General features: G+C 51.1%; 1 protein-coding gene across 5 annotated transcripts in view; it reads right to left on the reverse strand.

Annotated features, from left to right (window-relative positions):
- aldh18a1 (aldehyde dehydrogenase 18 family, member A1) overlaps nt 1-15,249 on the reverse strand; it is a 29,683-nt gene extending 14,434 nt beyond the window's left edge. Inside the window, exons 1-9 of one of the 5 annotated variants that reach the window (XM_063071454.1) lie at nt 15,231-15,249; nt 13,321-13,433; nt 7,042-7,247; nt 4,740-4,889; nt 4,444-4,548; nt 3,933-4,085; nt 3,419-3,512; nt 2,176-2,300; nt 45-189 (exon numbers count right to left, since the gene is read on the reverse strand). In XM_063071454.1, coding sequence (XP_062927524.1) covers nt 45-189; nt 2,176-2,300; nt 3,419-3,512; nt 3,933-4,085; nt 4,444-4,548; nt 4,740-4,889; nt 7,042-7,247; nt 13,321-13,408 — 1,066 coding nt within the window. In that variant the 5' untranslated portion in view covers nt 13,409-13,433; nt 15,231-15,249. Of the gene's footprint in view, nt 1-44; nt 190-2,175; nt 2,301-3,418; nt 3,513-3,932; nt 4,086-4,443; nt 4,549-4,739; nt 4,890-7,041; nt 7,248-13,309; nt 13,434-14,511; nt 14,694-15,076; nt 15,106-15,230 lie in introns of those variants that run through there. The other 4 variants (XM_063071457.1, XM_063071455.1, XM_063071456.1 and 1 more) reach the window with 4 other exon arrangements.
- Nucleotides 15,250-16,608: the final 1,359 nt, after the last annotated feature.

The following is a 16,608-nucleotide window of genomic DNA, read 5'->3' on the forward strand; positions in this document are numbered from 1 at the left end:
CTAATCCCACCAATCCACCCTCCCCCAGCCCCACCCAAACCCACCTGCAGGCTTAACCTCGGAGAAGAAAGTTCCGACTTTTTTCCCCTCGACAATGTCCGTGATCACGTGACCAGTCACCTTTGGGTGGGTCCCGCTGGCGATCACCACCGAGGTGCCTCCCTGGAGGGCCCAGAGGGCGGCCTTCACCTGTAACCAAATGGGACAAACGTACAGTGCGTGGCGTACTATTCCCTCCAAGATGCATGGGTGCGCAGCTGTGCAGTAACTGAAATGTTCCCTCCCACATAGCCTTCGTTGCCACGCAGCTGGAATTTTCTTTTATACGCTAATATAATTGTGAAATACCCTGTAATTATGTGTTAATGAATACAATCAATAAATTTTCTAAACATTAAATGTACAGCTTTTACTTTGAAACATTTTAGAGCTTCAAAGTATCTACACTGTCAGTGTTTCAAGTTACAACACCATTACAAATTGTAACAATAAACACAGAATGGAAGTTGGTAACTCATTGTTAATAAACCGCTGACCTGCTGTCTAGTCAAACATTTCACTTTTGCCATTGTATTGGTCAGTTGTTTTGACTGCCTGACACTCCCCACTCACTTGGGACCCCCCACCCGGGCCGCTCACTCCAGGCAGAGTTGCATCACTCCACAGCAGTGCCTGGGGGCCAAGAGAATTCCAGGAACAGCGCCAAGGACATCCCAATGGGAATCTCTGTGTCCCAGTGACCCATTGCACAGGAATACTGTGGGATAGGCTATAGGGAGCCGACGCATGGAGTTCGGAAAACATACAGGAGATTATTGGTGAGGAATGAAGAGGCAGGGAACTCTGGAGAAGCCAGACTCTCCAGGGAAGATCATCAGCTGGGGGCAGAAATGGCCAACCTAGGAGATCACATTAACTCAGGGTCATGGACGGGTACAGCATAGAATCAGGCCCTTCGGCCCACTGTGTCTATGCTGAATCGTGCTGAGTTTGACTAATCTCACTTGCCTCAATAATTCCACATCTCTCTGAGCTCTGCTCATTCAGGTACCTGTTCAGGCATCTCTTCAATGTTGTTACTGTTCCTGCCTCCACCACCTCATCCAGCTCATTCCAAATGCCAACTACTCTTGTGTGGAAAAATTTACCCCTCAGATCCCCTTTGAACCTCCTCCCCCTCACCTTAAACCTACGCTCTCTAGTTTTACTCATCCCTACCCTGGGAAACACATTCTGACTATCTATCCTGCCTGTGCCTCTAATACACCTGTGTCACCTCTCAGCCTCCTTTGTTTCAGAGAAACATACCCAGCCTATCCAACCTCCCTATGACTCAAGTCCTCCAATCCAGGAAACATTCTTGGGAGTCTTTTCTGAACTCTCTCTAGTCCAACCTAATCAGGGTGTTCCAGTAGTGTGCTGATCTGAACTGCTAACAATACCTCAACTATGGTCTCACCAACGTCTTGCACAGATGCTACGTGATGTCTTAACTCCTGGACTCGTTGCCTTGACCAATGAAGGCTAGCACAGAAGCAGGCTCTTTGGCCCATCTAGTTTGGGCCCAACTATTAATCTGCCTAGAGTACCAAACACCTTCCTCACCAACCACCCAGTCACCACTTTAGGAGAACTGTGCATCTGAACCACATGGTCTCTCTTGTACAACGCTCCCCGGGACCCTGACATTCACTGTGAGCACCTTGCCCAGGATCATTTCCCAAAATACATCGCCTCACATTAATCAGAGTTAAATTCCCTCTGCCATTCCCTTGGCCACTTTCACAGTTGCTAATCGTCTACTTGGAACATTCAGGAGGGAGCAGAGAGCCTGGTGAACTGGGAATGGCACAAGGGAGATGGATAGAATGGAGGTGGGATCTGCTGGAACCTCAGGAGGCTCCACATCTTCCTCTGATTGGGCTGAATTCCTCCAAAACAGACTCGTTGGGGGAGAGGGGGTGGTGGGTAGTGGCACACAATACCAGGACAATGTGGTGTGGGAAGAGTAGGGGAAACCCTGGAACATCTCCACAGATTTAGCTATTCATTTAAATCTGGATGCTTGGGGAGCTGGTGGTGGAGGAGAGGAAGCAGACTGGGACACGGGTCCCTCACACAGAGGTCCACCCGCTGGATCCCGGCTCCAGATCAGTCTCGGCGCCCCTTCCCCACCTTGGCCTCCATGCCTCCGAGCCCCACTCTGGACTTGGTCCCGAAGGTGACAGTCTGCTGGTCTCCTGGGTAGAAAGTGTCGATCAGCTTCGCGTCGTCCAGCCCCGGTGGACAGTCGTAAAGGCCTAAAAAACAGCAGTAGAAACCAGAGGCCAGTCAGCCCCACCTACCAGTCCTAGACCACCGCCCACCCTTTGCTACAGAAACACAGTCAGCACCCGTACTGACCACCTCCACACCCATCCCCGAGGCATCATCACAATCAGTAACTCCAATCACCACCAATATCTCTGTACACGTCACTCACACACAACGTCTCCATGTCTACGATATTGACAGTTAAAAACATCAGCTCTTCACTGATCATTAACACACATCAACCTTAAGACTGCATACCCCTGGTCTACTCTCTGTAAATCTCTAACGTTATGCACAACTTCACCGTTGCTGGACTATCACAGGGAGAGAAGATAGGACACCTGATTGAGTGCTGCTGGAATGACAACCTCTTGCTTATCAGCAGACTTCATGAAGGGGAGGAGTGTGAGCATGTACCGTCTCCATTGCGGGAAAGCAGCAATGCAGTCAGCACCTTTAAATTCCTGGGTGTTAACAGATTGGACAACCTGTCCTGGGCTGCAATCACAAGAAAGTTGTGCCAACTTGTCCCGGAACACTATCAAACTTCTCCAGATGTACTGTCCTGCTGTGCTGCATCACTGTCTGGTTTCGATCACAAAACGTGCAGGAGTTTAATCTGCAGACTCAGCCCAATACATCCCTCCCCACCGTCAGTGGTACCTATAGGAGACACTGCCTTAACAAAACAACATTCATCTTGAAAGGTCCCCACCACCTGGGCAATGCCGTCCTCTCACAGCTACCATCGGAAGCCTGAAGCCACACCCCACCAGTTTCAAGAACAGCCACTTCCCTTCAACCATCAACCGTTCAGTTCAAGAACCAACCGGCATAATCCAATCACCATCTTAGTACAGCAACACCATGACCACTTTCCACTACAATGGACTTTTGTAGTAATTGTGCTCTCTCATACTATTAATGTGTATCATCTATGTTTTTCTTGTCTGATGCTCTGAGCTTATGCTGCTACAAGTGAAGTTTTCATTGCACCTGTACAGACATGTCGTGGTGCAGATGATAATAAACTTTTCCCTCACACACACTCACAAAGACCCACACTCGGACACCGCACGGACTCGAGAGGGAGGCTGCTACTCACCCTCAACGTCGGATAGAACGATGAGCAGTTCAGCCCTCATCTCCACGGCGAGACGGGCCGCCAGGCTGTCGTTATCCTTGATACTGATCATTTGCTGGGGATAAGAAAAACAAACCTCAGAGTGAGGGGTGACTTTTGCCGAGTGACCTCCAGACAAGCACAGTAACACACATACACAAACAAACGTGTGCACACCCACAGGTGCATACAGACAGCCCTGTGACAAAAGGTTTTGCCTTGCCCTGAACTCCTTACCCCCCCTCCAACCCTCTATTTCACCTCCTCCTCACCCAAATTCCTCCCTCCTCCCAAACCCTCTATTTTGCCCCCTTCCTGAGCCCTCTCCCCCCCGAACCCTCCGTTTCGCCCCCGCCAGAACCCAGCCCCCTCCCGCATCCAGCGCTTCCCCAGCCCTGCGGTGAGGTTCGACAGTACTGGCAACCGGGGACGCCCGCCCTGACGACCACACCCCCCCCCCCGTGCAGATGCCCAAGACCCCTGGTCCCTGCCTTACCCCCTGCAGGTCACTGTTGGGCTCCGGTGGGGGTACGACGGCGTCATTGGTGTTGACAATGGGGACGATGTTCATTCGGAGCAGCTCGTGCAGGGTGCTGTTCAGGTTCCGACGCTTCTGCTCATCCTGAAAATCCAGCTCTGTCACCAGGATCTGGGGGTGAGGTGGGAGGTCACTGACTGAGCTTTGCCCGTGGGGAGACACCCATCGAAGGGTGGGGAGACACAAAGAGCGACCCTCAAGGAGGCATTCGCCAGGGCTGAGGGGCAGACGGTTACGCACCAAGGGTTCACACCCCAACAGGGAGGTGACTGCGAGGGGCAGGGTGTGATGGGCAGAGCAGAGGGGCGAGAGTTTGCCGCACGAGGAGAGGCACGGAGAGATATCGGGACCGAGCGCGCGAGGGGGGCGAGGGGCGAGGGCGGAGGGGCTAGTGATGAGGAGCACAGGGAGATGGGACACATGGGGGAGACGTCTGTCCTGAGTCCACGGGGAGCAGGAAGTAACTGACCTGTGCAGCACAGATGCTGTACTGCGTAAACATTGCTTCGTACAGAGCCATCAGCCCGCTCTGACCCGCTGCCGCACAGGCGCGCGCTTCCAGCACGGGTACCGTCTGCAACAGTCAGATGCAACATTTCACACACCAGAAACAACCAGCTATCATCCCCTGGTCACTATCGATATGCTCACGCCCGTACCAATCCCTCACCTCTCTCCCTCAGTACCCCACGCCTCTACCTCCCCACCTCCCACATCCACGGCCGTCCCAACCCTCCCCTCCCCTCCCTGCCGGCCGGCACGCACCATGTCCTTCAGCTGGTTCTGACCAGAGTGCAGGGCCTGCCGCACGCTCTGGGACAGCAGGATCTCGTGGCGCAGACGCTGCTTTCCAAAGGCCACCGCCCCACTGGTGACGATCAGCATCTCCCGGCCCTGGTTCTGCAGCACCGACACCTGGGGAACACGCACGGGCGTCACACGTGCACACCGAGATCGCCACTCGTAATGCAGTCAATGCCGCGCACGACACGCAGGTGTAACATGAGGAACACAAACATATCAGGGGAGGGGGAATGAGTTGGTAGGGACAGTTTGGGAGCAGATACCTGGGGGGTAAGACAACAGGCGCCAAGTGAGGGGGTTCAAAGTAATGCTGAGAGTGAAAGGCAGAAGTAGGGAACTTCAAACGACAAAAACCTCAGGAGACTCGATCAGTAGAAAGTTCATGGCAGAAGCAGACAACTGAACAATACAGAGTGTGCTGCAGAGAGAAGTCAGGAAAGAAATTAGGAGGGCAGAGGACTTATGAAAGTAAGAAAGACGAAGGAGAATCCACAAACATAAGCTTATCCGGAATGAGTGGGCAGCCAAGAAGAGAGTGGGTCCCCTCGGGGACTAAAGGGGTGGTCTGTGTGCAGAGCTAGGGGATGTGGTGAGGGGCTAAAGGTACACCTCATCTGTATTCACCAAGGAGAAGGGCGTGGGGAATGGCCAGTTCACAGAGGGACTCATGGATAACTCAGTGTGAAGGAGGAGGCGTGAGCTATCACGGAAGATACAAAGGTTGATAAAACCCCAGGGCTGGATGAGATCTACTTCAGGAACCTATGGGAAATAAGGGACGGAGAAACTTTCATCTTCATCACCCACAGGTGAGCTTCCACAAGACTGGAGTTTACTTCAGAAAGGAAGTGGGGATACAGCAGGTATCTGCAGACTGATGAACCCCATGATACCGGTAGGGTAAAGACTGAACAAAATCCTAAGGAACAGGATTATCTCCATTTGGAAAGGCAAGGACTGATCATTAAGACCATAAGAACAGAATTTGGCCCATCAATTCTGATCCACCATTCCATCATCACTGATTTAATATCTCATTCTCCTGCCTTCTCCCTGCAACCTTTCATGCCCTGACCAATCAGAAACCTATTAAACTCCGTTTTGAATATACCCAATGACTTGGCCTCCACAGCCATCTATGGCAATGAATTCCACAGATTCACCACCCTCTGGCGAAAGAAATTCCCTCATCACTGTTATAAAGGGGCATCCTTCTATCCTGTCACACACGAAATGCTGGAGGAACTCCGCAGGCTAGTTAACATTTACGCAAAAGAATAAACCAGTCGACGTTTCAGGCCCAGCTCCTTCCTGAAATTGGTGAGGGGGGCCCCCTGCCCCACTAAACCGCGTGAGATTTTTGAAAAGGTAACTAAGACGAGCAATGAAGGCAGGGAGGTAGAGCTGCACATAGACCGGATGGAAAGTTGGTTGCAGCATGGCAGACGGAACTTAATGTGAGCAAGTGCGAGAATATACATTTTGAAAAGTCAAATAAGGGCAGGACAGGTACAGTAAATGGCAGGATGCTCCATTTAACTGACGTGTTAGACAGACATTTAAACAGGCCAGATAGAAGAGCACAGGTCGACTGTAGGCAGATGGATCCTATGTAGAAGGACAAAAAGCTCTGCATGCACGTAGTGGAGAGAGGGGGAGATGTAGGGGAATGATAGGGACTGGGCTTGTAAGGAGAGACTGGACAGACCGAGAATCTTTTCTCTGGAGTGGCATTATGGAGGTCTATAGAATCACGAAGTTCAGATTGAAGGTGGGCAGTCAGTATTTTTCCCAGAGCAGGGAAGTCTAAATCTAGAAGGCACAGGTATAAGGTTGGAGAGGAAAGGTTTCAAAGGGACCCGAGGGGCAATGTGTTTTTTTCAAACTCAGAGAGTGGTGGGTGTGTGGATCGAGCTGCCAGGGGATGGTAGAGGCATAATGTTTGGGGACACTGGGACATGTATATGAATAGGGAAGGTTTAGAGGGATATGGACCAAACACAGGTAAATGGGACAGGCTCAGGGAACAATCTGGCCAGCACGGATACGCTGGGTTGAAGGGCATGCTTCCATATCATATAACTCTGTGACAGTGAGAACCATTCCAGACCCATGATCTTCCCCCCATCCCCATCACTTCCTGCAGCTTTAGATATCAGGGTCCGTGCTTGTGTGTGAGGGAGAGATCACCCTTGCCCCCATCCCCCCCACCCACCAGAGTCCCTGTCCCCCACCCGTCATTCGGTGACAGACATCTCTATACCTGCTCCACGATGGAGGCCAAGCGGCCAAGGGCCAGGCCGCACTCGTCGCCGCGGGTAACCACAGCACTGCCCAGCTTCACCACGATGCGTCGGGCCTGCCTCAGGTCAGTTCGGTGGGCGAACGGCTTGTCCGGGGCTCGGCCGGGGAACGGCAGGCTGCTCCAGTGCCGGCAAAACCCGCGCATCCATCCGGAAACCGGGAGACCTGCAGGGAGCAGAGCGTGGCCGTGACCCAGGGCTAGGGAGGGGGGCATTCACCAGGCAGCTCCTCCAGAACAGATTAATTCCTCACCCCCACTCCCACCCTCTCGGGGAGGTGACAGGAGTCTCAGAGGGTCCCGGTTGTTATGTTTTGTAACTCCAAAACATACAAACTATTTGAAAGAAAACAAGGAGCCTAAAATGTAACTTCATTTTTACTTGAAGCAATGGGCATATGTATAACTTGGCAGCATAATGATATATGCCTTTCACGTACCATTACCTACAGTTCTGTGCAAAAGTCATAGGCACAAGCGAAAAAAATTCTGTAAAGTGGAGATGCTTTCAAAATTAACGAAATGAAAAGTTTCTAAAAATAAAAAAAATACTATAAAGAGCAGTAAACAGTAAAAACCAAATCAAATCAATATTCGGTATGACCACACTTTGCCTTTAAAACCACTGTAACATCAGTTCTCTTAGGTATACTGTCATGCAGTTTTATAAGCAGCTGGGGGTCATCTTGGAGAACTTGCCACAGTTCTTCTGCAGACTTTGTCTGTCTCGCTTGCTTCTGTCTCTCCAGGTTAAACCACTCAGCCTTGATGATGTTGATATTAGGGCTATGCGGGAGCAATATCACATTAAAAAATCGACAGTGCCTAAGACTTTTGCACAGTTCTGTGCATCATGTACTGAATCATTCAAAAAAGAATGCTTATTCAATTTGTTTACAATTTTACTCAGATATAACTGAAATTAAGTACACTACACTCCTTCCTGCTTAGCTATAAACTCAATTAACATATATTGTATGCCTACATACAGCAATAAACTCAATTTACATATTTAGCATGCCTATATACAGCTATAAACTCAATTTACGTAAATAGCATGCCTATATATTAGTTGTATTATATAGTATACACAGTGCCAACCTCACCAATGTACAGTACCAATTCTACCCTGCATACACACCCCCCCCCCACCTGTATACAGCAACAACCCTGCCCCTTACACAGCATAGGAAGGTGCTGGTTGGCCCAGGATCTGCAGAATCCCGGGGTCACAGTTGGACTTCACAGAGACCGGAGCAGAATAGGATCAGAGGCGATGGGATCAACCTCCCAAGCACCGACCCGTCCCAGTGCAAGGAGCTTTAAAGGGCAACGATTTGTTCAGTAATCTCTCACCCCTTACTGCAACTCAATGGCCTCTGTTATAGATCTCTCTGCCATGGGGAAAACCTATTCACCCTCTCGTCTCCAGAATCACACCATGGTGACCACGACTGTACTCAGTTCTCCGGCTGTCTCACGTGGTTATATCTACACCTCCCCTTCTGACGAAAGATGCCTCACTGGCTTCTCTCTCAATGGATGCTGCTTGACCAGCATCTTCCAGCATTCTGGGTTTTATTTGCTTCTCAATAGTCCAAGTTCTCCTCTAATCCCCATCCCTGGAGCCTCGGTCAGGTACACCAGGGGCACTCTGCCTCAACATTCCCACTGTTCACCGTGTGCACTCTCGCCACGCTAATCTTCACAAAATCAGCACGTCACCCTCACCAGGACTCAGGTCCACCTGCTACTGCTCAGTCCTTACCAACTGATCTATCGTTCCCCACAACTTAAGAACATTCTCCTCAATCCCATCAACTTCTGTGTTGTTTGTAGACTTACTAACCAAGCCTCCTGCATGTACAATGTTCATAAAAAGACAGAGATCCCTGCGGTACTTGAATGGCTTCTGCTGACAATAACGACCCTCAATCCCCACCCCTATACCCCCCCCAGCACCGAACCAATTTCAGATCTACTTTAAGACGGCATAGTAGCGTAGTGGTTAGCACAGTGCTTTACGGTACCAGCAACCTGGGTTCAATTCCTGCCGTTGTTTCAGTGGAGTTTGCTATGGCCACGTGGGTTTCCACCAGCTGCTCCAGTTTCCTCCCACAGTCCACAGACGGACCAGCTGGGAGGTTAGCTGGTCATTGTAAATTGTCCTGTGATTAGGCCAGGGTTAAATCGGGGGCTGTTGGGTGGTGAGGCTCAAAGGGCCGGGAGGGCCATTTCCACACTGCATCTCAATAAATAAGCAAATTTCAAAAATTGCTGCTTTGCTCTGAATCCCGTGGCTCCAACCTTTTGGAGGCAGTTTCCCCACGTGGGACTTTGTTTACATGGGCTACACCAATCAACACACTCTGGCACTTCTTTCAGAGTCTCCTCCAATCAGAAGCCCTGGACGGACCATGAGATCCACAATCTGCTGAGGGCCAGATCAGAGGCATTCAAGTCTAGTGTCAAAGAAAGTTATAAGAGGTCCAGCTATGATCTCCAGAAAGCCATCCCATGGGCAAGGTAGTAATTCTGGACTAAACAAATCAACAAAAGATGCTTGACAGTGATGGCAGGGCTTGAATACTATCATTTCTTATAAAGTTAAATTAAGCGACATAGGTACCAACAGGGCTTCACTTCCAGGTGAGCTCAACGTCTTCTACGCTTGCTTTGACCACCAAAACACAGAGGAACCATCACAAAACTCCTACAGCCCCCAATGATCCCACGATTTCAGTCTCTGAGGCCGACGTGCAAGGTACCTTCGGAAGGGTGAACCCATGAAAAGCATCTGGCCCAGACCAAGTACCTGGTCAAGACCCGTTCTGATCCACTGGCTGGAGTGTTCAATGAGATCTGAGGTACCCACTTGTTTTAAGCAGGTTTCAATTATACAGTTGCCAGAAAGAGTTTGTGAACCCTTTGCCATTGCTTGGCTTTCTGCATTAATTACTCATAAAATGTGGTCCAATCTCCTTCTAAGTCACAATAATAGATGAACACAATCTGGTGAAAAAGAACCCAAGGGTAACAGCAAAAGACCTGCAGAAATCTTGCTAAAGTCTCTGTTCATGTGTCCACTAAGACTGGTGTTCATGGAAGAACAGCACTGCCCTCCAAACAAACAAAATTCCTGCACGTCTTAAGTTTGTAAAAGACCACCTGGATGTTCCACCACACTTCTGGGACAATGTTCCATGGACAGAGGAGACAAAAGTTGAACTTTTTGGCAGAAATGCACACTGCTGTTTGGAGGAAAAAGGGCACTGCACACCAACACCAAAATTTCACCCCAACTGTGAAGCTTGGTGGAAGGAGCATCATGGTTTGGGGCTGCTTTGCTGCGTCAAGACCCGGACAGCTTGCAATCGTCAAGGAAACAATGAATTCAAAATTGTATCGAGACATTTTACAGGAGACTGTCAGAGTAGCAGTCCGTCACCTGAAGCTTAATAGAAGTTGGATAATGCAACAAGGCAATGATCTGAAACACAATGGCAAATCAACAACAGCATGGTTTAAAAAGACGAAAATTCATGTTTTGGAATGGCCAAGCCAGACCTTAACCCAATTGAGATGCTGTGGCATGACCTGAAGAAGGGCTGTTAATATAAGGTATCCCAGAAATATTGATGAAATGAAAAGTTTTGTATGGAGGAATGGTCTAAAATTTCTCCTCGCCCTTGTGTAAGTCTGATCAGTAGCTACAGGAAACATTTGGTGGAGGTTACTGCTGCTAAAGGAGATTCTACCCAGTCACTAAACACAAGGGTTCACATACTTTTTCCAGCCTGGACAATCAATGATTAAACAATGTGTTCAATAAAGACATGAAAAACACGATTATTTGCGCTTATTAGTTTAGGCAGATTGTGTTTGTATTATCAGTGTGACTTAGATGAAAATCAGACCACATTTTATGAGTAACTAATGCAGAAAACCAGGTAACTGCAAAGGGTTCACAAACATTTTCTTGCAACTGTACCTATGCCCAAGAAGAACGTGGTGACGTTCCTCAATATCATCCAGTAGCAATTATATCCACAATGAAGTGTTTTGAGAGACTGGCGATGAAACATTTCAACTCCTGCCTAAGAAACGACTTGGATCCGCTCCAACTTGCTAACCGGAGTAACAGGTCCATAGCAGATGCCCTCTCATTGGCTCTTCACTTAATCCTGGATAGCAAAGATGCATACATCAGGATGCTCTTTACCAACTGCAGCACAGCATTCATACCATCATCTTCTCAAAACTAAGCAATAAGCTCCTAGACCTTTGCCTTAATACCTCCTTGTGTAATTGGATCCTCAATTTCCTCACTTGCAGAGCCCAGTCATTTTGGACTGGCAACAGCATTGCCTCAATGATCTCCATCAGCACAGGTACACCGCAAGCCTATGTGCTTAGCCCCTGCTCTACTTGCTTTGCACTTATTAATCTGCGGCTAAGCACAGCTCCAGTGCTATATTCAAGTCTGCTGACGACACCACTGCAATAGGCTGAAACAAAGGGTTGTGCTGAATCAGTGTCTAGCAGGGACACAGAAAACCTAGCTGAGTGGTGCCATAACAACCTCTTTCTGAATGTCAGCAAGACCAAGGGACTGATCATTGACTTCAGAAAAAGGAAACCAAAGATCCATGAGCCAGTCCTCATTGGAGGATCAGAGATAGAGAGGGCCAGTAACTTGGAATTCCTCGGTGTTTCAAAGCACCTATGCTGGGCCCTGCAGGTAAGTGCAATTATGAAGAAAGCACAGCAGTGCCCTCTATTTCCTTCGGAGTTTGTGAAGATTCATCATGACATCTGACACTTCGACAAACTTCTATAGATGTGTAGTGGAGAATATGTTGACTGGCTGCATCACAGCCTGGTATGGAAACACCAATGCCCTTGAGTGGAAAATGCTACAAAAAATAAACAAGATACCATCGTAGGAAAGAAGCATCCATCATCACCGAATCACACAACAATTTACAATGGCCAATTAACCTAACCACTACATCTTTGGACTGTGGGAGGAAACTGGGAGATGTACAAATTCCTTATGGATGGCGCTGGAAAGGAACTCTGAACTCCAACCTGAGCTGTGATAGCGTTGTGCTAACCATTCAGACTCAGATTCGTTTAACACGTGTACATTGAAACATACAATGAAATGCATTGTTTGTGTTAACGACCAATGGGTGTGCAGGGGGCAGCCTGTAGGTGTCGCCAACATACTCTTCCCACAATGCTCGGCAGAACCACAGAGAACTCAGCAAGCAACAAAACAACAACAGGTAAACAAACCCTGTTCTTTTCTTTTTCTCTCTCTCTCTCTCTCTCTGACAGACAGACAGACAGAGACAGAGACACACACACACACACACACACACACACACACACACACACACACACACACACACGGACAGTCCTCCAACTCCAGCACAGGCCTCCAGCCATCGGGCTTCAACTTCTAGACTTCAGATGAACCTTTCGGGATCGACCCAGGGCTCCAGGCCCCAACTCCGGACGCGCCGACTGACAGCCCTGACTGTCCAGCTCACACGGACATCCAATCCCGGTCATGGTCTGACATCGGCAGATGTCCTTCACCACCCAAGTGAATCAGGATCTCTCTGGGACCAGCTGAGGCCTCTCCAACTGCATCTCCTGAACCTGCCGCTTCTGCCACCCAGCTTGGGGGGCCTGGGGGTAGGGGGGGGTGAGAAAGCAGGAGAGCACCAGAAGGAACAATACCACCTGCAGCTTCCCCTCCCAGCCACACAACTCCTTAAGAAGTCTTTCCTTCATCGCCTGAACTCTCTCCCCGCCAGCTCCAGAATGACTTCAGAGGAGGACAGCAGCCAACCTCACCTCCGCTTCTCCAGGGTGGCCAGGGGTGCCTAACCCCTGATGCCTGGTTTTGGAGGTGAACCAGCACCGAGACATCCCCACTCTGTGGAAACTCAGTCACCCCCACAGGTCCCTGAGAGAGATTCGATCACGTGTCACACATCTGTACAAGTATTTTCCTGAACCCAGTCTGTTCTTCACACCCACAGTCCCCAGTGTGAAGTCCAGAGCTACAAATATGGCCAGAGCTTAAACTGAGTTCAATGCCTGAAACAACAGAGAATTTGAAAATATTGATCCACACAGCCCCACGTCCGAGCTCATCACTGCCACAACCACTCCCCCCCCCACACCCATCCCACCCCACAGAGCACACCAATACCTCTCGCTCACATTTCATCGGCCAGCGGCCTGTCCTGGGTAACCTGGAGTAGAAAGCGGGCGCGCGGAGCACAGGGCTGAGGGTGGCTTTTACCAGCATGGTGAGCCTCAAGCAGCACGGCGACCTACGAGAGAGCAGGAACAAAGCACTGGTCAGATCCTTCCCAGAGACACACGGGAATACTCAGCAGGTCAGTCAGCGTGCACAGGGAGAGGAACAGGAACACTCAGGTCGGTCAGCGTGCACAGGGGGAGGAACAGGAACACTCAGCAGGTCAGTCAGCGTGCACCGGGGGACACACGGGAACACTCAGCAGGTCAGTCAGCGTGCACAGGGGTTGGAACAGGAACACTCAGCAAGTCAGTCAGCGTGCATAGGGGGACACACGGGAACACTCAGCAGGTCGGTCAGCGTGCACAGGGGTTGGAACAGGAACACTCAGCAAGTCAGTCAGCGTGCATAGGGGGACACACGGGAACACTGAGCAGGTCGGTCAGCGTGCACAGGGGTTGGAACAGGAACACTCAGCAAGTCAGTCAGCGTGCATAGGGGGACACACGGGAACACTCAGGTCGGTCAGCGTGCACAGGGTGACACATGGGAACACAGAGCAGGTCAGTCAGCGTGCACAGGGGGAGGAACAGGAACAGTCAGATCGGTCAGCGTGCACAGGGGGACACACGGGAACACTCAACAGGTCGGTCAGCGTGCACAGGGGGAGGAACAGGAACACTAAGCAGGTCGGTCAGCATGCACAGGGGGACACACAGGAACACAGAGCAGGTTAGTCAGCGTGCACAGTGGAACACACCGGAACACTCAGCAGGTCAGTCAGCGTGCACAGGGGGACACACGGGAACACTCAGCAGGTCGGTCGGCGTGCACAGGGCGAGGAAGAGGGCAGCTGGTTCACCGTTCATCCCGAGAACGATCTGATGCTGAGAGCGTTTGACGTGTGGGGCTGGTGTTTGTGTGGAGCAGTGGTGGGGGGGGGAGGGAGAGAGAGACTTGGTGAGGGGGAGGTCACAGCATTGCTGGGGTGGCTGCCACAGACTGAGCAGGACTCCTGGTCTAGACTAGCGGGTGCTGTGGAGACGGGTCAGTGGAGCATCAGCAGCCAGAACATTGCGCCAGGAATAGCCCACCGAACTCTAGTGTCACCCCCGCCCCCTTTAAACACACTCCGACCTGCACTGACTCACCCCCTGCTCCGCCCTATCCCCCGACTCACGCTCCGTTCCCGCTACAACGGGAATTCCCAGACTGGACCCGGGCTGCGGAGCCCGCAGGCGGGGGAAGCCGGACCCGGAAACCGAGGCTGCGGAACCTCCGCCTCTTCCTGGGCGGCCCTTTCACCGCCAGGACGCTCCCTCAGGATCAGCGCCCTTCTAAACGCCCGCTGCCCTCCGGATCCGAACCCCTCCCTCGAGTTACGCCTCCTGCCCCGTCAGCAGCTGATGAAATCGGTGCTGGGCTCCGGCGCCACGTGGAGCGGGTTTGCTGTAGTTTCTGGTCCTTTCGCAGTTTGCGGAATGTTTACCGGGGATCGCCCCCCCCTTTGCCGACGGGTCTGTCCAAAAGTGGAAGGGGGTCCGGCCACCCGCGAATTTACTCCGACACCGATCCCGGACCGGGGGCTCTCATTCTCCGCCCGTGCACCCGGTAATGCCCCGATTCGGGGGTCCAGTCCCGGGTTCGCGCGTCCCCTCCCCACCGTTAGTTCAGGGGCTCCCACTCGTCACCCCAGCACCCAGTGCCGGATCTCACCCCACTGGGAGAGCGGACACCCGCCGCCGGCTGACAAACCGCACTTTCCACCGGAATTCTGCAGGCGGCGCTTGCGTTTTGTTCCAGAGCAGAAACCGAACCCTCCCCCCTCTACCCCTCTTCCCATTTCTGTCCAGGCGAGGTACTAACTCACCGGGAGAACGTCTGCCGAATACACAGCTGATGTCCCGGCATCAAACGCCTGCCGGAGGAACTCAGCGGGTCCGTGTGGGCGGTGACCCTACATCGGGGGAGAGAGACCCAGCCAAACGTGATGGGGGGGGGAGGTGGCGTGAGCAGTGTCTGGAGGTTCTAGTATCACCATTACCCATAAGGTTCCAGCGGTGGTGACCCTCTGTGTCGCTGCTCATCGCCCTCCAGCCCTGTTCCCCATTACAGTGGGGGGAAAGTGAGCAGTTTGGGGCCCTATATCTATGTGCTGACATTGGAGAGGGTCCAGAGGAGATTCACGAGAATGATCCGGGAATGGGAGCAACACACAACAATGCTGGAGGAACTCAGCAGGCCAGGCTGCACCTGTGGAAAAAAGTACAGTCAACGTTTTGGGCAGGACTGCAGAGAAAAAAAATGAGTAGATTTGAAAGGTTGGGCAGAGGGGATAGAGAAACACCAGGAGATGGGTGAAACCTGGAGGGGGAGGGATGAAGTAAAAAGCTGGGAAGTCCTGCCGAAGGGTTTTGGCCCGAAATGTCAACTGTACTCTTTTCCATAGATGCTGCCTGGCCTGCTGAGATCTTCCAGCATTTTGTGTGTGTTGCTCAGATTTCCAGCATCTGCAGGTTTTCTCTTATTTCTGGTATGATCTGAGAATAAAAGGGTTAACGTATGAGCAGCATTTCATGACTGGGTTTGTACTCACTGGAGTTTAGATGAATTGGGGAGGGGGAGTCTTATAACATACCGAATGTTGAAAGGCCTCGATAGAATGGATGTGGAGTGGATGTTTCCAAGTGGGTGAGTCTAGGATGAGAGGGCCCAGTTTCAGGTTAGAGGGACATCTGTTTATAACAAATAATGAGGAATTTGTTTAGCCAGATGGTGGTGAATTTGTAGAATTCAAAGCCACGGACGGTGGTAGAGATGAAGTTATTGGGTATATTTTAACCAGAGGTTGATTACTTAAGGGTGTCAAAGGTTATGGGCAGAAGGCAGGAGAATGGGGTTGAGAGGGTTTATAAATCAGCCATAATAGAATGGTGGAGCAGAATCGATGGGCCGAATTACCAAATTCTGCTCCTATGTCTTATGAGTAGCAGTGGGGTGAGCAAGAACACAGAGGGTCACCAATGCTGGAACCTGATGGGTAATAGTGGCAATCGAACCGTCAGGGGAGAGGGGTAGGGCAGCTGGGACCAGACTGGGAGAGGGAGAACGGTGGTAGGTGGTTAGTTGATGGAAGTGGAGGGAAGGGAGGGAGGGAACGTCGACGCAGACCTTTAGAGGCCTGCGTTGGGCATTTTCATGCCTTACAAGGCGCAGATTGGAAGTCTGTGTGGGGCGCCACTCCTCGC

Source organism: Mobula hypostoma, chromosome 19 (assembly GCF_963921235.1).
Source record: "Mobula hypostoma chromosome 19, sMobHyp1.1, whole genome shotgun sequence".
NCBI classification, from domain to species: Eukaryota; Metazoa; Chordata; class Chondrichthyes; order Myliobatiformes; family Myliobatidae; genus Mobula; species Mobula hypostoma.